The sequence below is a fragment of the Hippocampus comes genome, unplaced genomic scaffold (assembly GCF_001891065.2).
Source record: "Hippocampus comes isolate QL1 unplaced genomic scaffold, H_comes_QL1_v1.1 scaffold36, whole genome shotgun sequence".
NCBI lineage: Eukaryota > Metazoa > Chordata > Actinopteri > Syngnathiformes > Syngnathidae > Hippocampus > Hippocampus comes.
The window spans coordinates 923,674-948,961 of NW_017805695.1; the positions used below are offsets into that span (position 1 = coordinate 923,674).

Consider the following 25,288-nt stretch of genomic DNA (forward strand, 5'->3'; position numbering starts at 1 on the left):
GCGACCTTATTCTGAAGAATTACATCAATTTTCATCATACATATGCATGAGCTGGAATGGAGTATAATAATTCATTGGATGCAGCAGTAACTGGCTTGATGAGGACTTGCTATGAGAGCAAAGGTAGAGCCCAAAAAGTAGGGAACCTGAACTGGTGGTTCAAGAAATACTGCTTTCTGGGCAATGTCAATGCGGCATTGAACACGTTGCCAAATGTATATAAAAAAAAATACTGATCGCATTACAGTATGCGTTAAGGGGAAAAAACAATAAGAGTAACAATCTCTTTCATTGACATTACTATCATGATATTGGAAAAACAGCAAACCATGTCAACAGCCGTTATTCAAATTTATCAAATTAATTCAACAAGGCAGTCCTCACATTATTTATAAACCTCTTATTTAAATATCTGGCATTTTAAAGAGGTCCTGCTTTGGGATAACGGTTGTGAGTGTGGTCTTTTTGCGCATTGAAAGACTGAAAAAAAACCGGGTGTCATACTGATCAAACCACCATGTATTAGATATATATAAAACAGTCACGGAATGTATCAATAAACTTGATTCATGGGAAGATGAATAAAAGAAACAAGGCAAAGCATGTAGCCAAACAGTATACATGATATACAGTCTATATATATCCACATTTGGACCGCACATTTGACAAACCTCACAACACAGCACTAAATAGCTTTGAACTGATCACGCAATCCGTTCAGTACATTCATTCATCCTTGATTTACCAGATATACTAATATAATAATTACAAAATTGAATAATTTACAATAAAATAACCATTTTAAAACATACATCTCTCATTTGCAGTATTTTTATAGCACAAACATTTCACCCTTTCTCCAAGTGTGTCTGCCTTAATGGCCGCTGATTTCACAAAGAAGCTAAAGGGATTTCTTTGAGGCTGATGAACCTTTTCCCATTTTGGTGATCATCACAGCAAGCAGCACACTGCTGGTGAAAAGCTAAGCTTTTCTAAAGGACTATACAGCAAAAGTCACAATGGTAGCAAAATCACAGACAAGAAAAATGATCAAAAGTAAAGGTTGGGTACTGCAAGTTGAGGACAAAAACCACCACAGACGCGCTGAACAAAAATATTCCAGTCTTCAATAAACCATTGAGAAGACAATGAGCAGTTCTGCTGAATGACCACTACATCTCTTGAATGTTTTTGTTGAAGCCAAGTTTCTCACAAATGAATATACAAGACAGCTCGAAACCAGGTGACTCTGTGACACGTGTCATCTGACATACAGTATTGCTACACAAAACAGCTTCTTTCTCTACAACTACTCACGTCTTGTGTCTTGTTTGAACTATCCAATACATTAAATAATATTACACAGTCAAGAAATATCTTTTTATGCTGGCCTCCTTTTGTCATGTCATGTCACAACCCTATGCACTGTGCCCCCGCCCCCATCTTTTTGAAAGAATATTTGAAGTTGATTACCGTAGAGCGTTTTCTGAATCTGAAAGATCTTCAAATGATCCCTTTAAGAATTGCCTCTCAAAATCACCCCTCTATTAACATTTTACAGACAACATTTCCACAACCAAATCTGTCGATACGAGATGAGTGTGTGGAGGTCTTGATATGTATGTCGTTTACCAGACAATCACTAAACTCGATGACACAGACAGATGAGACAGTGACTAAAACAAAGACAGTTTAAGCCAAATAACAACCCAAAAATTCCAGAGGAAAAAAAAGCATACTTCCACATCAAAACACAGCATCAGTCCAGAATCTTCTTGTCCATGGATTCTTTGCCATTGGTCCGCGAGTAAGGTTCAAAAGCAGAAGAGCTCAGATAGCGGGCGGAGAGTTCTTGCAGATTGCCGGCCAATGAACTGGCCATGGTCAGCGGGTTTGATGACATGCGGTTGGTGACACCGCCAAGTAAGGAGGGCATGGGGAAGCTAAATAAGCTGTGAGCCGCCGCGGAGCTCTGCAGGCCTGGCACCGTCCCGGAGTTGGTGACAGCGGGTAGAGTTGGGCTGCCACCAGCGGCTCCGCTGCTACCTCCGATGCTGCTGGTACTGTTGCCCATGTTAATGGAGGCGGGCCGCAGGGTTGAGCCCAAAGTGCCGCTACCACAGTGGGGCAAGATGCCTGGTAGGCCCGTGGGTGTGAGCAGCCGACCCTGCTCCAACAGTCTGAGGACACTGCAGGTCGCTGCAGTTTCCGAAACTACTGAGCGAAGCTCTGAGTCTTTCCCCTGGTCCTTTTTCTGCTTTGTGCGCCGGTTCTGGAACCAAACCTTTACCTGTAGACAAAGACACATGGAGAAAAAAAATATGTATTTTTCAAATAGGCGCAAGATTGTGTAACACTATAGACCCCAAACTCAGTATCATTCAGGAGCCACATACTGCCTAATTAAATGTCAAGCGAGCCGGACCAGTAAAGTCATAGCATCATTACCTGTGAACAACAATAAGTCCATGTTTTTCCATTTCTTTTCGGGCAAAGTACAAGTACACTCGGAACATTTTTATATTAATGAAATATCCTTTTACAAAACATCAACAACGTGCCATACAGAACTAATAAACTACAGTCATTAAAAAAAAAACTATCGAAATAAAAATAAATAAATCCTCTTGTTCTGTTTTGACCATTCCTTCCCTCTCTGCTTTCTTTTCATCTTCTTTCATTCTCTTCTTCCTTTTATTTCCTCCCTCATGTCTTTCCTTACGTCCTTCTTTGCTTCCTTCCTCCTCCCTTCCTTTGTCAACACAAGGCACTCCTGAGTGACACTCAATGTCTAATTGTCTATACGAATATGGCCAGTTGAGCAATGTGTGTCATGTCAGTGCACCAACATTTTCACAAATTTGTCAGCGCTCTCATTGCTCTCATCAACTGCAACAACAAAAAAATGCAAGAAATGACATCACTATGTGTTTTAAAGTATTGATCGTGGGACTGATGTTGGTAAAAAGCTTGTCGTTTCTCGGGACCCACGAATTCTGCAGCTTTCTGCAAGCCTATTTTAACGCACGCACGGTAGGAATACAGCTTTGATGCTGATGCTATTTCATTAGCAATCACATAGGCGGCTTTTACTGCTGCGTCATTAACCTCTTGGCTTCGGATGAAACAGACTTCTGCTTCAAAATACTGTACATAAAGAAAAATAAAAACAAAAAACAAAAAAAAGGACTGCTTTTTCCTCAGACCACTAGCAAATCATTTATCTTCTCACTTCTAATGTCCATGCAAGCGGTCATATTTTTTTAGCCATGAGTCTCAGTGGCGCCGCATGTCATATTCCATCTGACACTTGTTGATTACACATCAAGGTGTACTTGAGTTTTCCACTCACCTTTGTGAATAACTAAGAACCGGTCCATTTTCTTGGGAGACAATGCACTCACCATCCACTTTTCTCTTGTTTGACAAAGACATTTTGGATTAAGAGGGTAGACTACACCGTAATTAGCAGAAGGCGCACTGGCATCATCTGTTTTCATCTGCACTTCAGTGATGGCTTCTTCTGCTACAATAACAATGTGCCCCTCTATTCCGACTAAAACAGTGCACCCCTAATGGATAATTTAGGAAATTCATATTATTTTCAAAAAATCGTTTGTTTTTCATGTATTTTTTCGCTTTCAAAATTCATCCTACAGACTGCACGTACCCCCCAGTGGGCCGGGCCGTGGGTCATATGTACGTACGATGTACATAGTCCTTCATAGGGAAAGGAAACCCAAACATACATCCACTTTTTACAGTCTGAAGAGTGGTTCAGGGTTACGGCAAAAACGCAGCCCCTATAGCAGCTGAGTGTGGGACAAAAAAAAAAGGCTTTCTGAAATTGCTGTCAATCAAAAAAGAATGTGATCGTGAAGGACACAGTGATCCCGTGCCAGATGCATATTGTCAGTTTCAGCCATTGTCACAACCGCTTATCCTGAAGAGGGTCGCGAGGGGTGCTAGAGCCTACCCCAGCTGTCTGTGAGCAGAGGGCAGACTACACCCTGAACTGGTCGCCAGCCAGTAACAAGGCAATGCATATTGTCACTCACCTAAAATAATGATACCCTCCTAAATCACTTTTTCAGCTCACAAAACACGAAAAACAGAACTAAATTCTAATTAAATTGTATTTACCGGTAATTTCATTTCAGGAGAAGAAATTAATTATATGTTTAAGAATGTAGCAGATTTTAGCAGAGGTGCTCAGCATCCCTAGGAGATGTCTAAGGCAAAAAAAAAATGTTGTTCAAAATATATAACCTATGTCATTATATTATTTTAAGAGGCTAACTAACCCATCACACGAACAATTACAAACCATTTTTGGTCATTTATTTTCATAAACATGGATTCCACACATTTCACTATAAAGCCAGTCGAGCCTTGACATTTCGCACGGATAATCATTGACAAAAGGAAATATAAGAAGAAAAAAACAAAAAAAAATTAAATTCTTAAAGTCAATTCAAATAATGTATTTCAGTTGTATGGTATTCTAAATGTAATCATAATGACGATAACATTTTGACTTACTGACCCAAATTTTAAAAAAAGGTTAATCACAGAGTTGTTGAATTCATCAATTGTCATCACATGGAAATTAGATTGAGAGTTTTGTTTTCACACCATACAGAGAAACAGACGACACATGCAGAAACATGCAAGGAGATACGTTGTTGGTGCTGTGCCCCTGATCTGAGAGCGGGTGTTCAGGGCCTTGCTTAAGGGCACGACAACATCCCTCTTCCAGTGTCTTCCTAAGGTGCATTTTCATCATGGCTTTGTTTGTAAGCAACCTATTTGCTGATGATGCACGAGCAGAGTTAAAATGATATTTATGAAAGATATTGAAATGATGATGACATGAATTTGAATGAACTGTGTAGCGATGTAATATGAAACATTCATTTCAGGTACAATATTATGAAAGATACAGTAAATATCTATAGCGTAGAATATTAGGGGGTCATTTGAGCTTAATCATTTTGATTCAGCTAATAACCAACCTTTGGGTCATTCTTACTCCTTTGAAGCACACAGCAGAGCGCTGCGCAAATCATGGCAGTTGCTCCACAGCCATGCTGATTCAATACCAAATTAACTTGCGTATTGTGTAGATCATGAAAGGTGTTTTCCCAGAGCATTGCTAATTAATTCATTTCTCAATGCGACACAAAGCATTTTTTTGCCAGTGATCAGCAAAATCCCGGGTTACATTCAATGGAATTATATTTCAAGGTTGCGTTAATCAGGTAGTGTCATGCACATACAGGTGGATGTTCGGTATGCCAACACAGGAAACATGCAAGAAAGGCCGACACAAACACTGTAGAATGTAGTCAATTCCTAAATACCGGGAAATGGTTTGTCCATCAAACGAGATCTCAGACAAGACAGATCAATTATCTTCGAGTTAAAATGAAATATTTGGCTTTCCAGTTGTGACACAAGTTAGTCAGAAATAGCGAGATAATCTGTCAAAGTGTTGCCTAGTCCATCTTGTTGACAAATGTGTCAAGGAGTATGCACCCCGGAACTCATTTGGCAACCATTTACATTTTCTTGGATCCTGGAGAGTCCCCTTTGGGCATTTTCAGGTATTCTGTAAACCTTTGAGGAAAATAAATTCTCTAACATTTCTAAATCTATTTAGCGTGAAAGGGCAGGTAAATTTATATTTAATTTGTTGATAAACTGTGTTTAAAACTATTTTCTTTCCACTTGTCCTGAATTTTAGACACTTTGTTTGTCTTGGTGTAGTTTTATTGCACAATGAGGTCATATCATAATTATTTTCATAAATGTAATTCCAAGAAATATTCTGGACGCGTATGCTTTTGTAAACGTAAGTTAAAAAAAAAAATCATTGATAGATAGGTTATATAAATGACTCAGAAAATCATGTACATTCATTATAATGTGCGAAGCAAGAATGTAAATGAAGTTCCATAACAATCCAAAGGAAATCATTATTTTCAATTTGTTCTTCCAATTTCGCGCATTAAATCCCATTCACTGGTGTGTGTCATTTCACGCTCATTTGTGAACAAGAATCTGTTCATCTCAATTAACTGCAGCAATAACTCAATATTTTTTCAAATTCAGTACCATTGAATCAAAGATGGGTCTCGGGGGGGAAAAAAAAAGAATTCTAATGACTCAGTAGGTCCTTTATTTGTTATTCTGACGGAGCTTCTGTTCACTTTTCGTAACTGCTTACTCCCATAAGCCAAATGGATTTTACCGTTGCATTGCACTGACCAAATTGTTTGAACCATTTGATATAAACAATGCTCTCTTGTTATAAAATACCCCACTGCTCATACCAGCAGAGCAATTTTTTTTAGTCCTGAAGAAGCTGAGAAATAAAAATGATTGATTATTGTAGCAGCATGTGACTTTGATGAAACAAAGCTAAATTTAATCAATGTGATTTAGTTTCTGTGAATTGACACGGACAACGAGTTTAGGTTTTACTCCTCCATCAAACTGATAAGATGAGCTTTCGACTTTGAAAAGAAATCTTGTTTTGGGCCTCGAATTTAGTTTGCGCGTACCGAAACATGACAGCGCGAAAAGGTTGACGTGCAGACCTCTGCAAAAAGTCAACCGCCTTCAGCCACGCTGAAAAGCACAACGTTTTCATTACACAATTTAATTAGCAACAAGGATGAAAACGCGTACACTGTTAGCCAATTTTGACTAAATGGACAACTTTCGCTTTATTGTGAAAGTCACCAAAGCCCCGAAACGGACTGTCATGATTCCTTCTAGTCTAAATCCGACAGCGTTACGGCTTGACCTGCTTTGAAATATGGTGTCAAACTCAAGAGTGCAAACGCAGTTCATCCATGACGCGTGAACTCTAGCTGACCCCTCACATATATAAGAGAGAACGTCCGCAATCTGTTCCATAGCGACTTTCATCATTGCTGCCTGTAGTCGCAATCGAGCACATTATAAGCTCTATGTAATCTTTATTTGGATTAAGTGGTCAAATGTAGTCTGGTCTAAGCTTTCCATACATTGCGTATCTATATAGATGTTTGGAAGAATTTTTATTTTATTTTTTTTAGAAATGTTTCTTTTGAGTCTTTAATCTTGAAATTATAAGGCTATATTGTATAACATTATGAGGCCGTAGAATGAACGAAATACACTTATTTTTCCATCTAGACTGTTCTTGAGGGAAAAAAAATCCATTGGTCAATGTTACATTCTTCTTAAAAAGTGCTTGGGCGTACTTTTATAAAGAGTGGTTCATCTGTAAAGTCCATTGCACTCATGGGCACCATTGATTCACAAGTGAGGGGCAGTTACATTTATGTAAGTTGAAATTCAAGCTGTGTCAAAGTTGTTTCGCTAAATACCATTTTCAGACTAAGTCCAATTTGAAATATGAATCAAATAAAACACGACGTGCCAAATATATCGAGAAGTGTTAAAATCTACTTTCAACCTTGTAGTTCTTCCCAGGACAAGATAAAATTAAATTGAAATGAATGCCACACCTTCACTCGAAAGGCGATAACCCGATGATTTCAACAAAGACAGCTCATGAGAACGATAAAACATTACACTGCATGATCATGAAAACGTTTTTGTACTTGACATTATTGGAAATACAATCAAGGTTTAAAAACTCTTCCTTTGTATTCTCATCGTCTTGAAAAGTATGCCAATGATCCCCCCCAGTTCAAATTCTGAATTTCCAAACATTTCAACGAGTGGGTTAATGAGGCTGAACACATCAACACAGTGCCAATAAAAGGATTACTATGGCGCCTTTCTCATCATTTATTTATTAGTGTTGCTCCATGTTGACTTAAATGCTCACGTGTGCATTGAACACAAAAATGAAAATAAATTACTGTCAAGCTAGTGACAGTTTTCAACCTTGTTGCTCATCCAGCTCCCGCTCCCCCACATATCAAAGCGCTAGTTATCATGAAATATTGTCACAATTCGCCTTGCCTTTTACATTTCGCATTGCATTGTTAAAAAAAAAAAAAAAAAAAATCCAGCCAAAGCCCAGGAGACCCCCACATTGATTGAAAATAATTTGTCTTCACACAATAATTGACATGATTTAAACTCTGTGGTTATTATTTTAAGAACAAACTAAAGAAAGAAGATAAGCATAATTCATGATATTGAAGTTTGAGAAAAACGGTGAAAATGGGTCACCTACCTGAGTTTCGGACAGATTGAGCTGACGGGCCAATTCCGTTCGCTCCCTTCCCACAACATACTGACACCTCTGAAACTCCATCTCTAACCTGTAGAGTTGCTCTGCAGTGAAAGAGGTGCGGGTTCTTTTGGGCCGGTCCAAATCCAAACCCTTGGGTAGGATAATCTCTCTGATGGAGCCTTTTGCATCTACAACAATGACAACAAAGCTGACTCACACGGTGCGCTGCATAGTGGGACATACAGAGAAGCAGTGCTCCAAGTAATGCTGCAGGATTACAAATATTATTGCTAAAATAGTCAGATAGGAATGATTATTCGAAATGATAATGATTTTAAGTCTTGCCATTTACTTTCCGAATCAAATACTTTTATCCTCAATAAGCACATCAAATCCCACTGTATGGAATGGCGAAGCAGCAAACTAAGATGACGCTGATTATAAAACACAGAAACTGTGCAAATAAATTCAGAGGTTGCACAGCGTTAAAGAAATTGAGGGACTAAATCGTTGATTAATAAATCAACTTCAATGTGCGCAAATTATTCCAATGTTCTGTTTCATTTAGTACCACCTCTTTTTTTTCACATTTGGAATAATGTCCAGTAAATAATCCAAATTGAAATCTAATTTTGATATGTACCACAAAAGTTGTCCCCTCTCTTGCTGAATTGAAGTAACTCTTTCCACCATTTAATTTTTCAAGCGGAGAAGGAGAATTAACTGAAATTCAGGAAATACTACCATCATTGTTTTTTTTTTTTTATTGAGTAAAATTGATTATCTATCATACAATACAATATTAATATAATCACGCTGGCCTTTAATGTATAATAATAATTGAATGAAAATAATTTGCATCAGTACATGATAATGTCCTCACTAAGGTACAACACAAGAATATAAACTCGAAATTCAACAACAATTCTTCCATACTCAATGAGTTTTCTTTGGCCAAAAGATATTTAAAAACATATTAACAGATGTTAACGTGTTTAATTTTTTTCCTCCTTCTTCCAAGATTCAAACAATTGTTAAAATACAAAATTAGAAATTAGGATTGAATTAACAGATTCGCCCCCAAAAAATGTAGTGATGGCAATGAAGAATACATCATTTTCAGAAACTGTTTCATATTTGCAAATAACTGTAACTTTAGTCTTTGCAATTATTGCTTTTCTAGTAACTGTTAAAATTCACTCCAGTGAGTCCATGACTGCTTTTTGAAAAAAATAACGTTTGACCTAATACGGCTACCTTATTGTAATTACAGATATTAAGCCATTTGTAATTCAACAAAAAAAAAAAAAAGAGAGAAAGAAGTACATAATAAAAGAAAAAAGTAATAATAATAATAATAATAAAAATCAGGTCATGATTGTTGTCTCACAACAGTTACTACATTTTTGAGTTCCGGTCGTTCACGCAAAAGAACAAGATTTACCTCGCACAAGTATTCTCCGACAGTAGTCCGGGTCTGCGGTGCTCCCCCTGTTTTTCTCGCAGTTTTCCACAGTCCCAGAGGAGGAAAAAGAGCCGTGTTGCTCCTTTAGAAAGCTTTTGGACAAACTGCCCTGTGAGTCCTTTCCATCTTTGCCCTCCTTAAGTCCATTCTTCAGCACCATTGCTTCTGTCTCTTGGTTGTACCTGACCTCCATGCTCAGTTCTTAGACCTGCAGCTTGGCCGCCTCTTTTTCCTTCTTCCTTTGTCCCGGTTTAAAAAAAAAAAAAAAAAAAAAGAAGGAAATTCAAGAGAACACAGCGCAACAGATCATCTGACCACTGTGGGTTTAGTTTCGAAACAGCACCTTGCAGCAAGGTAGCATCAGCTATCTAATGGTGAAAGACTTCCGCCACCCAGCCAAGGAAACCCTATTATCACTGACCAACTCCCTTGCCCAATGATCTTGGACGTCTCCGGGAAACTCGATGATAATTCAATGCGCCCCTTTCCTTGTTACGAAGACATCAGGCTGATAAATGAGCTACACATAATCAGTCCTCGCTGTTTCAACTGATTGCCGTAATTTTGCTGCCTCCACATTTGCGTAACCTCGTGAATACTCTAAATTGTTTGGGGGGGAAATCGACCAGGTTTTGATGGTTCCCGTCCGTTTGTTGACATCCCAGGGAATCAAGCGAAATGATTGGTCTTGCCTCACAACCGAGCCTCCCCGAACCCTCACATGAACATAGTCACAGGGATGTGACTACTCCAGACCCGCCAAAAGTTCCCGATTGTTTCATTCTTTCAGCCGCCACAACCCGAGAAGGCATTTTCTTCTTCAACTTTTCATTGCGCATCTGATTGCCGTCGAATGTCAGTGAACTTTGATCCCATTTCTCTTTGGCTCTGCTGCCATTCAAGGTTGTCCTGTAATGCTCACATCTGCCGCTATTGTAGGCAAGAGACACAGGGAATTTGCCAGTGGTAAAGGACAGACAGAGAAAGAGGAAGAGAGAGGAAAACGCTTTCGGATTAAATCCATATTACTTCGGATGTATGAAGACCCGTGATGGCGAGATTTCTGTTAAAAGCTTTTAGCTGTCCTGCTTCTTTTTGTTCCTTTTTCTTGTTTTTTTTTTTCTTGTTTTTTTTTTGGTTTTTTTGCCAGCCAGGCAAAACAACCCAGCAAAGTCCTGTTCACTGCGTCCTCCTGAAAGCAGATGACTGAAGCCCAGAAACTGACTTCAGCTCTCATGATCTTAACCTACACATTCACAAGATGCAAAAAAAAAAACCAAAAAAAACAAAAAGGGGAACAAAACTTGTCATTAGTGCTTCGGCTCCCTGCACTTTCTCACACATGCAAACCCCTGGAATGGTCCCTACCCCTCTGCACCGCTCGCCTTCCAGCCCACTAACCACCCACCCCAGCACCAACTCTTAGCTATTTTAATTGTCGGTGCAACAATATCTCTGAACACAGCAGTGGTCAGTAATCCAATAAGACCATTGATTAGGCTACAAAGATTCAATTCAATCCAGTGGCGCAGTGCAAGGAACATTCTCTGGTCCTTCTTGTCACCTTAGCTGGCCAGAAGCCCCCTTCAAGCTGCCCCCCTCCCTGAGTGCCATTCATTTCTTTATGGGAAACAGACAGGGAAAGGAGTGAAAGATGGCAATTATCTAATTGGACTATTAACAGACAATTCTGTGAGTGTGCCTGCCCGGCAGCAGTCTCAGGGTGGCTTTAAGGGCTGCATGTTGAACTAACTTTATTCACTGAATGTTTGAGGGGCTTCTGCTTGGAGTGGGGCAGGATCCATTGTTTGAGAAAGGTAAAAAGGAGGCTAAAAGGCCGCTGCTATGGGGAACCGGGGGCTTCTCAAGCTGCAGAGAACAGCCTCAGCCTGGGAAATAGATCGAGGATACAGCGTCTTGGCCTCTCAGAGACACACAATCACAGAGGAAGGCTCAAGACGAGTGTTCGGCTTCTGCATTAAAAAAAAAAAAAAATCACACGCTCGGCAGTGCATTATGGAGTGCAGCTTCTGAACATGTTTCACTGGTAATTAACCACATTGTGCAACAATGTGAAATTGGATTTATTAATATAGACTCATCAACACCTAGTGATTACAGTTTGAGAATACACACTATGCTCATTGAAGGCCTTTGCTGCACCTAGACAAAACTGTACTTGAAGAATGTTGTTTTTCTTGATATCAATAAAGAAATTAGAAGAGTAAAAAAACTGAAAATACACCTTTTTTTCCCCATAAGTGGAAGCATTGGGGAAAGTTCAAAATGTACAGAATGAGATACCATTTGAACTTCAGCTGTGCATTTTCCTCATGATTGAAGGCGATAATCAATGTTACTGTTATAATGCAGTTCAAACAATTAAGGAAGTTCGGTTAGGTTTCAGTTTACAACATCTCAACACTGAAAAGCACATACAGTGGATTTTCTTCAATAAAGAATGTGCACATATGTGATTCGCAAATTGGAATGTCAGAACAGAGGGCTGCTGTGGTGTGTGCCTGACAAATCTTCCTCCAGTGAGTGTACACCGAAAAAAAAAATGGTGTTGAATTTACTCAATTTTATTCTATTCAGTTTTGTTGAAGTGAGGCAAACAGTACTCTGCTTCACCGCAGGGGCGTATAAGATCACACCAACGGCTACCAGTGCTTCACCAGCCAGGAACCTCGCCGCATGTTACTGCAAACAACAATTAGCTTGACTTCAAACTCATAGTGGTAGCAGTGGTGACTGATGGACTTTAATCAAGGCTCAAAGGTGGTGGCATGCCAACACGGAACACAGAGGTGCTAAGAGCACAGAGACCCACCTCTACTGGATTTGACGTCAGCCAGCTCGAGGCACTGAAACGTCGCGCCCCACCTTGGTCCTATCTAATGCATTGAAAAGGAGCTACCATGAATGGCACATTTTAGCGAGAGTCATTAAATGGTGTGAAAATTGTGACGATTTCTGTATTTGTACAGTCAATCCAATCAGAACATCACTAAAATGTATGCATTCCGCATCACCCCATTTTTTTTTTTCCCCAGCTGTCTTCGGGCAGTAGGCGGGGGACACCTTGAACTCAATGCCAGCTAGTCGCAGGGCAGTTATCAACTTTAAGTTTACACAATTAGACAACAGTGCTAAACAGAATGCTAGCTTGACACGAACTGCTTTAAGCGTGTCATAAATAGTCTCTTTCGTTTAGCTGTCGTTTGAAATTCATTCATTATTTTGTCGATAATTATTTCTACCTGTTATTTTAGTACGTATATCCATTTAGCAGGATTTCAGTTTGGGTGTTTCCACGCAATTTGCCAGCTATACAATGGTCAAAGAATTACCTCCAGGGTGAATTTAATGTCCAGTATGACAGTCAGCATTTTTTAACACAAACTTTTTTTGAACAGTGAAACAAGCTGGGTACCGTTACGTGCGTACAGGAATAAGTGCGCAAAGATAACAGAACTCAACACTGGTATGAAAAAGAGACAGTCACACATACAAGTTATTTATAAGAAGACAATGGTTGTTTTGGTTAGAAAAAAACTGCTGTTTATTTCCAAATGACAAAAAGCTGAATGTGCCACACACACACACACACACACACACACACACACACACACACACACACACACACACACACACACACACACACACACACACACACACAGTTAACACGTCACAGCCCAAACGTGTAGTACTAGCCTATCCTTTAAGATTGTCAGCTTGAATGGAATAAGTTGGCTCGATGTGATTGTATTCCTCAGACTCGGAGATACTTAGTACTTTGTTGGAAAGCCCTTTTCGGTTCTCCAATACAAGGTGGGTTTCTGTGGAGGGTGCAGGCCTTGGAGAGCCGTGATGCCTGAGCGACAACATGGTAACTCAAGATGAATGGTTACATTCATAGGCAGTCTTTATGTTTAAAAATGTGCTGATTATGTTCCACAGTAAGAGAGCAAGCTGTTCTTGAACCCTCTAAATAGCTTGTTTTCAGCGGTGGTGGAAGGCTGCGCTGGCAGCTGAGTTCAAATTCTGTTCTGTGATGAGGTTTTTTTTTCTTTAATGGCTGTCTGGATTTTTCTGAGAATATATATTTGTAAAAGGCCTTCTCTTTCACTTCAAAATGCAGTACACAGAACTGCAAAAAACAAAAAACAAACAAAAAAAAAAACAGTGCGGGGTTCCGATACAGATCTGTCATTCCTTTTTGCAGTCAAAATTACCAGAGTGGCTTTAATTCTCAGCAGTTTTTACAGCTGAGCTAATCATGATAAATTGCCGTGTATATTAACTTTGGAACAATATACTATCTTCCTGTTGACAACAGGCACTGGGTCTGTATCTGTTCAGCCAAGGTGCTGAAGACGAGACAGACTGTATCACTGCTGTGGTGATTGCTCGCACTGCATTAGCCTGTAATGCCATTTGTATTATATTTGATACATGCATTTTCATTATGTAACTCATTCTTCATGTTACATTAAATCATCTGTATCAAATTTGATACAGTACTGCAGGTTTAAAATATGTTTTTTTTCCAAATTTTCATTTTCAGATGTAATCTACATAATGCTTATAAATGAAATACGACAAATATCTAAAACAACATGATATGGCAAAAATATTTTTGTGGATTTTGTTATAAGGGTTAATGAACATCTCAGTTCCCAAAAATCAGATTTTTCTGGCTATTTCTTGATGGGTCAGGCATGAATGGTTTGACTCCCGTGGAGTAAAATCTTACCTTGAATCAACTCTTAAGTATACATGTATCTTGAGTAAAGGTAATATTTTGGAGTTGTTTTATTTGTGATAGATAGGACCCTCTAGCAGAGCATCATGGCAGTTGTACAACATGGCCGGCAAGATTCTCAAATGAAGAAAACATACAGTACGGTATCTTTACACTCACTACTTCATTAGGCTTGCCAGGTGAAGTTATTTGAAGTATATTCTATATTTTCAAAAGGCACAAAAATTGAAATCATATTTTGGCTTACACCCGACACTTGCAGCATTTTACTTGAGTTGAGGCTTGTGGTGGTTGCGTTTGGAAGCAATTTGAATGGTGTTTTCAACTCTCAAGCTTCCATTAGCGTACACTCAGTCTGCTCACCGCTTAACGTACGAGCTAATTTTTGAACGGTTGTGGATTTTGTGATTTTGATGTTTGTTTGTGTGTTTGTTTGTTTGTGCGAGCGCACACACACACACACACACACACACACACACACACACACACACGTGTGTGTGTGTGTGTGTGTGTGTGTGTGTGTGTATATACAGGCTATAATGACTAAAAACCTAATTAGAAATAACAGACGACAACTTTCTAAAACGTGCATTGGCTGGCAACAGGTCTCAACTGAAATTTCACTAATGCACGACTCTAAACTGTGTGTACTACATGTAGCGTGGCCATTGAAAGTATCTCAATGCTGTTACACTAATCTGCCTTTGTCAAGCGCAGACAGCCTAAAAATCCACAACAAAGCCCAAACGGTAATTTATTTTTTCTGTATGTTCTCCCTGAATAGTTTTAGGTGACACTCCTTTGTCCCACAGATGGCGCCTTGCAGTAGTTTTTGTCACTGGTGTAATTTGAGCACTTTCATTGCTGCAACAGTTACACAGTCATTGGCAGTCATCTTAGTCTGACAGCAACAAAAGCAAGAATTATAAAAGCTGTGTAAATAAAGCATTTTCTCTTCTTTTTTTTGTTTCGCTCTTTTACAGCATAGCTCACCATTTGACAACCCACAATTTCTTTTTAAACCTACCCCCGGTGTATCCATTTTTGTTCATTTATCAGATTAGTCTTGCTGAAATCTTGCACACTACCAGCTTTTTCTTTGTCTTCCTTTTATGTTTCTGATTTGAAGTTCACAGACAAACGCTTCTAATGAGGTATTACAGCGTAATTATCCGTAAAGTCAAGCTTTTCAAAAAAAAATGAAAGCATACACAACAAATACAAAAGATAGTTAATGTAGAAATTCAAACAAACACAATATTTTATTTTTTGTTGTTGATATTTTTAATATTTCACTTCAACTAAGATCTAAGAGCTAAAGGAGAATTACCGGTAAGACGAGGACAAAACTTGTTTTTTCCAGTTACACGATTGCATTTGTGAAAGTCATTGCAACAAACCTACCATATTATTCCATCCATCCATTTTCTGATGCGCTTCTCCTCACGAGGGTCGCGGGCATGCTTGAGCCTATCCCAGTTGTCTTCTGGCAGTGGGCAGGTTGCCAGGCAATCGCAGGGCAGCCATATTATTAATCAAGTAATATTTTGATGTTGTTAAGCATCATAATCTTTCACTTGAAACCTTGGAACAAGATGAAGTTGATAGTATGACCAGACAGCAATGATTCCCAACCAGTGTGCCATTCACATTATTCTTCAATGAGAGAACAGCAAGTGTGCTTTGCGTAATTTCACTTAATTAATCCCAAAATATTTTATTCACTGCAAAAATGTGTATTTGAACATCAGCCTATGCCAGAAATGTAGAGTGACTAGCGCAGCATTGAATGCACTTCGTTAGATGGTTAAAGGTAACTAATCGGTCAGTACACTTTGCGACATTTACAGTACCGTGAAAAAGTATTAGCCCCGCCCTCACCCCTCCCGATTTCTGGGCTCTTTTGTTTGCATATCTATGTCATGATTCAGTTTTTGTTTAGATTAGATTTGGTTTTGTTTCGTAGTTTACTGTCATGGTGTCACGTTTGCGAGGTGGTGGTGGACCCCAAAAAGCAGGCAAGAGGGAGGAGCAGGGTGTACTTGACAAATTGTATTAAAACACAGACAAAACTAAATCATAAACAAACAAAGTCCTGAAAACAAAAATAATCCAAAGTAGCAAACAAAACCATGACTGAAGCAAAAACTAACCATGAGCGAAACATGACTGAGAACAAACATGACAGTAGCAAACAAACAGCAACAATGACCCGACAATGAGTGGTCCGGCGGGAGTCCTTTTATCCAATTAATTACATAACGACCAACAGGTGTGCAGCTGCAGGGAGAGCACTATAGTGCCACCTGTTGGTCACAAACACAATCATGACACATGGTTCTGTTCCTTTTGTGACCAACAGGTGGCAGTGGAGAAGCCCTCCAGTCCTCCATGGGTTTTCATTTGTTTGTTACTTTGGTTTCTTAGGGTTTTCAGGACTTTGTGTTTTGGATTTGTTTTTACTAGTGTTCCCCCGTAAGTGTTTTTTAAATATATTTGGTTCGGTACACCCTGCTTCTCCTGCCTCCCTGCTTTTGGGTGCACTTCCGTCACGCACGGCATGACACTAACACACACAAATGTTTCAAAACATCAAACCAATTTTAATGTCACTCAGAGACAGCCCAAGGAAATACAAAATGCAGTTTTCAAATGAAAATTCAATTCATTAAAGCACATAAAAAATCCAAACCTGTCTGACCCTCTGTGAAAAAGTCATCTGAATCTGCTGAGAAGGTGAAGTAGGCCACAAGATCTCAAGAACCAATGCATCATGCCACGATCCAAAGAACTTCAAGAAGAAATGAGAAATGAAGTGATCAGTCTGGAAACGGTTACAAAGCCATTTCTAAGGCTTTGGGATTCCAGCGAACCATTGTCAGAGCCATTATCCACAAATGGAGAAACAAAGAACAGTGGCAAACCTTCCCAGACGTGGATGATCAACTAAAATTACTCCATGAGTCCAAAGATCTGCTCACCTGGGTTAAGGTCAGTGTTCATGACTCATATAACATAAAAAGTCTCTTGGCAAAATTCCCAACTGTCAGCAAATAATACAAAGGCTCGTCTCACATTTGCCAAAAAACATCAAGACCTTTGTAGAAACATTCTGTGGACTGACGAGTCAAAAATTTAACTTTTTGGATCGTCTGCAACCCATTACATCTGCTGTAAAAATGGCACAGAATATGATAAAAAGAATATTATGCCAACAGTGAAGCAGTGTGATGGTCTTGGGCTGCTTTGCTACCTCATGACCAGGACAGCTTGCTGTTACTGATGGAACAATGAATTCTGCCATACACCAGAAAATCCTGAAGGAGAACGTCTGGCTATCAGTTCATGCCATCAAACTCAAGCACTCTTGGATCAGGCAGGAGTACAATGATCCGAAACACACCAGCAGTGATGTGAAAGATTCATCACCAATTATCGCAAAGGCTTGATTTCAGTTGTTGCTGCCAAGGGTGGCAATTACTTTTTCATAAAGGGTCAGAAAGGTTTGGATTAAATGTTTTTTTGTGCCTTAATACATTGAATTGTCATTTGAAAACTGCATTTTGTGATATTAAAATGATTTGAAGCCTTTGCGTGTGATAGATATGTAACAAATGCTGAAATGTTTATCCACCACCACAATGTGAGGCTGGTTGGTTAGCACCAGTTTTTCAGTCTGGATCTGTAATCCCACAGGATCTTTGCCTGGGTGTCCTCAACCACCTTCTGTGTCTGCCATCTTGATTCTATATTCTATATTTGGTACACATGTACACTGTTCCTGCTACCTGGTTATGCTGCTCCTTGTATGTCTTGCCTGCCAGCATCTTACACCCTGCTGTGATATGCTGCACCGTCTCTGTGCTTCTTCGCACAGTCAAAACTTGGGGTCCTGTCTGAAGTGGTAGACGTCTATTAATCTTGTACTAAGGGCCTGTTCTTGTGTTGCCATGATTAGCGCCTCCATGCTGTCTTCATTCTAGACTTTAACAGCCACTGGTATGTTTCCTCTATGTCAGCCACTTCTTCAATTTGTCAGTGGTACATGTCATTCAGAGGCTTGTCATTCCATAACAGTACATCTGGCTCCTTTGCCTTAGTTTGGTTCTGTTGCCTGAGGCATTCACTGAGCAGGTCGTTCCTGGGGGCCATCAATTTGATGTATTCTTGGCGGCCCATTGTTTCCTCCTGGATGGTGCCAATGATGCTCACCAGTCTACAGCACCCATTTTTCTGCTTTCAGTAGAGCTTCAGAATAATAGAGTTGGGGTGGAACGCTCCCTGCATGTAAGGAGCTTTCTTTTCTTTTCTTTCCTTTTCTTTTCATTCTTCATTTATAACAGAGACAAAAAAAGCATTTTCATTCTTCTGTATGTCCTGGATATACAGTACAGGGTATTGACAAAAAAAAAACAAAAAAAAACAATTGAACCCTTAAAATCCTTGAAAATTGCTTCTCCTGGGGTCGAGATTTGTTATGATCGATTTTACCAAATATTTTACGATGTAAAATTAAGAATAAAAAATCCTGTTTGTGCTCAAGAGTTTGTTATCGTCACAACAAACAGAATAACAGCCAATCAGGTAGCGTGCTGACTGAAGAAGACTGAACAACAAATAATGGTGAGCCACAACAGTGCGATGCTTACAGTGACTTCAGAAAAGGAGGACCAACTCATCTTCCATCTATCCACCCAGCCATCTATCCATCCATCGTCTTCCACTGATCCAAGTTTGGGTTGAGGGAACAGCAGCTTATATATGGAAGCCCAGACTTCCTCTCTCCAGCCACCTTGTTCAGCTCTTATCGGCCATCCTGTGGCATGCCCAGGCTAACCTGGAGACATGGTCTCTTCAGCATGTCCTTTGTCATCCCGGGGGCCTCCTCCCGGTGGAACATCTCATCAGGGAGGCTTCTGGGAGGCAGCCTGATCAGATACCCAAGCCACCTCATCCAACTCATCTTGATGTGGAGCAGCAGCAGTTCTACATTGAGCACCTCACATGATCGAGCTTCTCACGATACTCGCTCTCTTACCATCATTTAAAAAAAATGTAAGAATTCACCCAAGCAATTGGAACCAGTAACACCTAGCCGAGATTCTAACACTCCCTCACTTTGGATGCTCTGTGATGCATTGCTGCCCCTCACAGGTGAGTCCCCAAACAGTTTGACATTAATGTACGAAGTGTGATTTGGAAACATATCCGACTCCAGTCGTGAACTCAACGATCACTTGCTCCAAGCTCAGTCATGCAGCTATGGTAAATAAGCTGTATTCTCATTTTGTCAAAGTTTATGTGCACGGTATTTAGGTACATCATAAACATCTACATGTCACTGTGTGATCATCTTTCTAATTAAACCATCATTTAAAATGGCTCTTTTGCTCTATGAAAGATGTCCTTGGAGCTACATTTACTTTCTTCCTTTCAAAAGAAATGTGTATGAGTGTAATAAACCAAAGTGGGTATAAGGTCTAAGTACCTCTAATTGCTGAACTCTTGACACTCTTTTTATGACAACTATGCATTGATGTGTAATGCCAACAGTTTAAAAGGGTTTACAAGACACTGTGGCTCATGCCATTTGTCTTGATGGGGATGTTTTTATGATCTAAATATCAATGTCCCTGGATATTTTATCGAACAGAAATTTCCCTCTCCCTGAAACCCCCCAAAATTTCCAAAATGGTTGTGTTTTGCTTGAAAGCGTGCCGAAAATCATGATAGTGTAGTATAAATCTCCAGTAGAAATCATATATTAAAGCATTGACAAAGACAAGCTAGAAATAATTATACACAAGTTTTGATGTCACTGTTACTATTTTAATATAGCAGCCTCATTCAACTGTAAAGACATATGAGGAGAGGATCACATCAAAAAGAAAGAAATTGAGACTAAAGACTGAAATTGTCTTCTTTGTTGTTGTGTTACAGTTATGATACGGCAGGTCTCATGAGAAAGGTGGCTAAGATTAGTCTTCTCCACCTCAGACTTAAGTCTTGAAACATTACAAACATGATGTAAATTTCATACAGTACTTCATTCTTGGAACATCAAGTCGTTATTCACGCAAAATCAAGTTTTCATCCTTCGTTTTTCGATATAGCGCCTATCCTGTTCGGCAACTGTTACAACTGTTACTTATGTAAAGCTTATGTTATATTATTATTATCATTTTATATTTGATCTATCTTGCTGCTGTAGACTGCAAATTTCCCCAGTGTGGGACAAATAAAAGTTATCTTATCTTATTAATTTATGTTATAGTTACATAAATTATATTCTGTTTAATAATTGTTGATCAACATTTTTATGTTGCTTTCGTCTGATTGGTTGAAGAGAAGCAGGAAGTGTTTTCGTCACCGGAAGAAGTTGCGTTCTCGAACGTGCTGCGGTGCAGACGTCCCCCCCCCCCCTTTAATAAAACTGCATTTAAAGGATTCCATCTCTCCTTTTGCCGTTCGTAAAGTAGAGCTGTCCACTAAAAACAACGACCCCCTCAATTTACACTTATCCCAGCTGACTTAGGGGGAAAGGCAGAATCCACCCTTGACTAGTCGCCCGTCAATCAAAGGGAACACGGAGAGACAGACAAACATTCACTCTCACATTCAAACCATCACCGAGTCACAATGCCTGTACGGAAGCCGTGCGAGTGATAACACTGTCATCTGACTTTGGCTTGTAATTTCGAACACACACGCACACACCTCTCTTTAACAGCGTGGCCAAAATACTGCTTTGTATTCAACCAGTGCTTTCGTCACAAAATAAATGAAACGGGAAACAAATAATCTCAAACACAAAGTCATGATGACGGATTTTTTTAGAGCACATTTTTCACGTTTTTTTTCCTCACGTCTGACACGATGAAGACGAGGCAACTCCCACAATTTTAACCTAAAAACAAACAAAATAGATGCACTCTGGATTAACTGGACATTTTAATACTCTTTAATCACATATTTTTATTGCATTTTAGATACGTGATTTAAAAATGACAACAGTTGAGCTGATCTGTTTTTGAATTGACGTGTTTTTTTTTTTTTTTACTCTTCCAACATATAATTAAATGTCTATTCACAATCGCAAAATTTGCTGTTTAATATATAATTGCATCTGAAGGGTCATTCCTGTTTCAAACAATGTAATCAATGTGCTGGAATTTAGAATCAGTATGACCCTGAGGATAAACGGTTCAAAAATTGGATGGATGGATTAAAATACAAAGGCTTTGGAGCCCTCATGTGGCCAAAGCAGGTTATCTTGTTTCACAGTGTACAGTCATGTACTGTACAGATATTTCAGTCAATGCATCAAACCCATTTAGAAAGGTTTAGAATTGTGTTTGATTGTGAAGTTGAAGATGAGATTGATTTATTTGTCAAAATTGAATATGCATTCACCGTGGATATGTTTGAAATGCAGAGTTGCCAATGCTTCACTTCATAACAATTCGTCTGAATTTCCATGGGTTTTTTTTCACATTTTGTCAAGAACATTAGCGCTCGACAGTTACTATGGCATATTATGTCATCGGATAAAAAGAATTATGCACGGTGTTCCATTTGACAAGACAATTATTACCTCATAAACACAATTGTTAATAAATTAAAGCTTTGATATTTGTTTTTGTGATGTATTTACTGTAACATCCTTGTAACAGAGCATGCAGTTGCAACTTCAATCAAAGTAGATAAGATTTCTCTGCGTCATCGTCAAGCATATCTCTATCTATGGATGAATTTGCCTTTACTGTGTCAACTGTAGTCATATCAGCTCATAAGCAAGCTCTGAAGAAGCCCGATGACGATACTGATCAGTTGAATCAGGTGTGTTGGAGGAGGGAAAGATTTAAAACAGGCAAGACACCAGCTCTCAAGTACCAGGTTTTGACATGCCTGGTCTAAGCCATTGGGTTCAAAAGTTGTGCTCAAAATTTGTTCTCCGTATTGAATTGAGTGGGGTGTGTGCAGTACCAGATATTCCCAGCAGAGGCGCAATCCCTGGATGGTTGAGGTCAATATTTGGGTTTGGGTCAGTGGATACTTTAACCCTATGTGTCAAGACCCGTTACCGACAGGATGAGCTCTCACTCTTACAATCGAAAGGAGGTTATAAGCACTTTTTTTGTTCATAAAAACAACTGAAATGTGCTTATACACAATACTGTACTGATATTTTTTGCTCATAAACACAACTGAAACACTCTCCTAAACAAAATGGAAATGCTTTCATACGCATAAGTGAAATGCTCCAGTAAACTTTACAGATTTTTTTTTGCTCATTAAAAAAAAATAATAAATGTGCTCATAAACAATATTGAAAGGCTCCCACACACAATATTGAATATGCTGTCATTAAATAAAATTAAATAAACATATTTCATACACAAGAATAAAGCAAATCGTATTTAATATTTACATTCAAAATGAAAATAATAGGCGGCACAGTGATGGACTGGTTAGCACATCCGCCTCACAGTGCAGAGGTGCAGGGTACAATTCCGGCTCCGGCCTTCCTGTGTGTAACTTGCATGTTCTCCCCGTTGCTGTCTGGGTTTTCTCCTGGTACTCCGGTTTCCTCCCACATTCAACAAAATGCATGGAAGGTTAATGGAACACTCTAAATTGGAACTCCAAATGTAATATTACAAAACCCAGAAATCGTATTACCGTAAATTACATGATGTATCCTCTCTGAGAGGTAAGAATTAAATCAGGAAAGATTTGAGCCTGAAATACCAACACACGTCCTGAGACGTTCTAATGGTATGTTATGATTGACTGTGTCAAAGGCAGTGAGTGGTAAGATCCAGCAATAATAATATTGATAAGGTGTTGAAGTCCATAGTGAGGAGAAAATCACTGGTCACTTTAGCAAAGGCCGTTTCAGTAGAACGATGGGCCTTGAAAAATGAATGAAAAGGTTCAAATCAATTTTAGCGGCCATGTAACCATTAAGCTGCTGCGCTACGACTTTTTTTCAAAAATGTTCACAATAAATGGGAGATTTGAAACAGACCTATAGTTACAAAAACTCTCTGGGTCAAGGTTTGGTCGCTTAAGAAGGAGTCGAATAACAGCAGTCTTAAGTGCTGCTGATACAGTGCCAGAGAATGGTAATAAATTAATAATTAAGATCATAAACAGGACTTTAACGAGTTTGCCAAAAAGCAGGTTGAGCTCGCAAGTTGTCTGTTTTGCCGTACTAACCAGTTTTGTAGGACTTTAAAGAGATATTTTTAAATAACTTGCACAACAAATAGTAACATGTATAACTATGTAAATGTACTTTCAGATTGTGCTTGAACTTGTCAAAAGAAAGAGGATGGAAGTGGATGTGATCACACCTCTCCACTTTTATGATTCAAAATGGCTACCCCACAGACTTTTGGGGTAGTTTTAACTACTTCTACCACTAGGGGCACTGCACTACACTGTAATGCAGTTTTGGGGAGTTTTAACTACTTCCACCACTAGGGGCACTGCACTGTAATGCAGTCACTGGGGGTAGTAAATTGGACAAACCCACTGCCTACACCGGCCACCAGGAACAGAGGGAGTACGAACCTATTCAGTAGGATCAGAGCCGAGCCAACAACAACCCTTGAGATATTAAAAGACTGGAATATCCGTACAGGGTAAAAGACTATGTATTTGGGCTCTTGTCGACTCTGGTCACTGCTTCGTTGATCCTCATGTGGTCGAGAAATTAGAGCGTTCTGTTGAGAAGTTAAGTGATGTAAATAGAGTGTGTGAGCTTGATGGGCGACTCCTGGTGGAAGTCAAACACGTCACCGGTCAACTCACATTAAAATTGTCTGGTCGTCATGTCGAGCAACGCAGACTTTTCATCATCCCATCCTCTTCAGCACCCATAGTTTTAGGATTAAGATGACTCCGAGCCCATAATGCGGTCATCGTGTGAGACCGGCCAGCCATAGAGAATTTGAGTCCATTTGTTATGCCCATTTTTAAAAAATTAGATCTCCGCAGCGCTTCTCGTTTGGTCCGAATTCAAGAATGGGGCTGAGTGGAAAAACGCCTTCAAATCACCTATAGGACACTTTGAACAGAGGCGATTGCTCTAAGACTGCAAGGGAAGCTCAGCTTCCCCTAAAATGTCAAAAAATAAGTGATCAAATACTGTATATGTGTGTACATCAGTGTTGTGGTCCTGGCCTCGAGGACCGAAGGTCGGTCCTTGGTCCTTGGCCTTGGCCTCGTGAGTCAAGTCCTTGGCCTTGGGAGTAAAGTCCTTGGCCTTGGCCTCGGGTTGCCGGTCCTCGGACACAACGTCCACAAGTATAAAGTGGGTCCGAGGACCGCAAAAATCACGAAGGAATAAAATAAATCCCACCCAGGGAAACCCATATTGATGGACTTATCTGGCGCTTAAAGAGGGGCGGGTCTGCCACTGACAGGTGGCAGTTAGCCCAACGTACAAAGAGTGGCATCACAGTTAGTTTCAATCACGGTTCGTTCCGTTCGCGATCGGCAGTTTAAATAGCGTGTAAAGTCTTTCTGTAACAGTGGTGTCTTTTATTTAGTTATTTTTGCACAGTCGTCACGTTTGTGCGGTGGCACTAGAATGTTTATTTGAACCAAGTAATTTGCGTTACAGCTGGAGTCAATAATGCCGGCACTTCACTTCCGGGTTTGGCCGTTGGGATTTGAAGTCCTTTTGCTCGATTCCAGTTATGTTTGATGAATGCTTTCTCATGTTTGGAATAATGTACATTGATAATACGTAGTTTAAAATCATGGTTGATTTAATCATTTTTTTAATATTATTGTGAAGTTGAAGGTATTAAATTAATTAATGTAGTATTAGTGGTAGTGGTAA

General features: G+C 39.5%; 1 protein-coding gene across 2 annotated transcripts; it reads right to left on the reverse strand.

The window, feature by feature from the left end:
- Window positions 1-501: 501 nt before the first annotated feature.
- On the reverse strand, window positions 502-10,665 carry vax1 (ventral anterior homeobox 1). 2 transcript variants are annotated; one of them, XM_019881871.1, is made up of 3 exons: window positions 9,645-10,665; window positions 8,201-8,388; window positions 502-2,290 (listed from the first exon to the last, which is right to left on the reverse strand). In XM_019881871.1, the coding sequence occupies exons 1-3, from the start codon at window positions 9,856-9,858 to the stop codon at window positions 1,760-1,762; spliced, it is 933 nt and encodes a 310-aa protein (XP_019737430.1). In that variant the 5' UTR covers window positions 9,859-10,665; the 3' UTR covers window positions 502-1,759. The 2 variants fall into 2 exon arrangements, 1 of the variants encoding a protein (XP_019737430.1); XR_002169685.1 differs by lacking the exons at window positions 8,201-8,388; window positions 9,645-10,665 and adding an exon at window positions 3,353-3,553 and having other exon boundaries at window positions 2,208-2,290.
- Between the last annotated feature and the right edge of the window lie 14,623 nt (window positions 10,666-25,288).

What these genes read in the sequence shown, in the direction of transcription:
- vax1 (XM_019881871.1), bottom strand. Translation starts at nt 9,858, where the DNA reads ATGGAGGTCAGGTACAACCAAGAGACAGAAGCAATGGTGCTGAAGAAT. An exon ending in TCGGAGAATACTTGTGCGAG is followed by an intron (nt 8,389 to 9,644) that starts GTAAATCTTGTT and finishes TCATTGTTGTAG; the next exon opens with ATGCAAAAGGCTCCATCAGA. An exon ending in TCAATCTGTCCGAAACTCAG is followed by an intron (nt 2,291 to 8,200) that starts GTAGGTGACCCA and finishes CTTTGTCTACAG; the next exon opens with GTAAAGGTTTGGTTCCAGAA.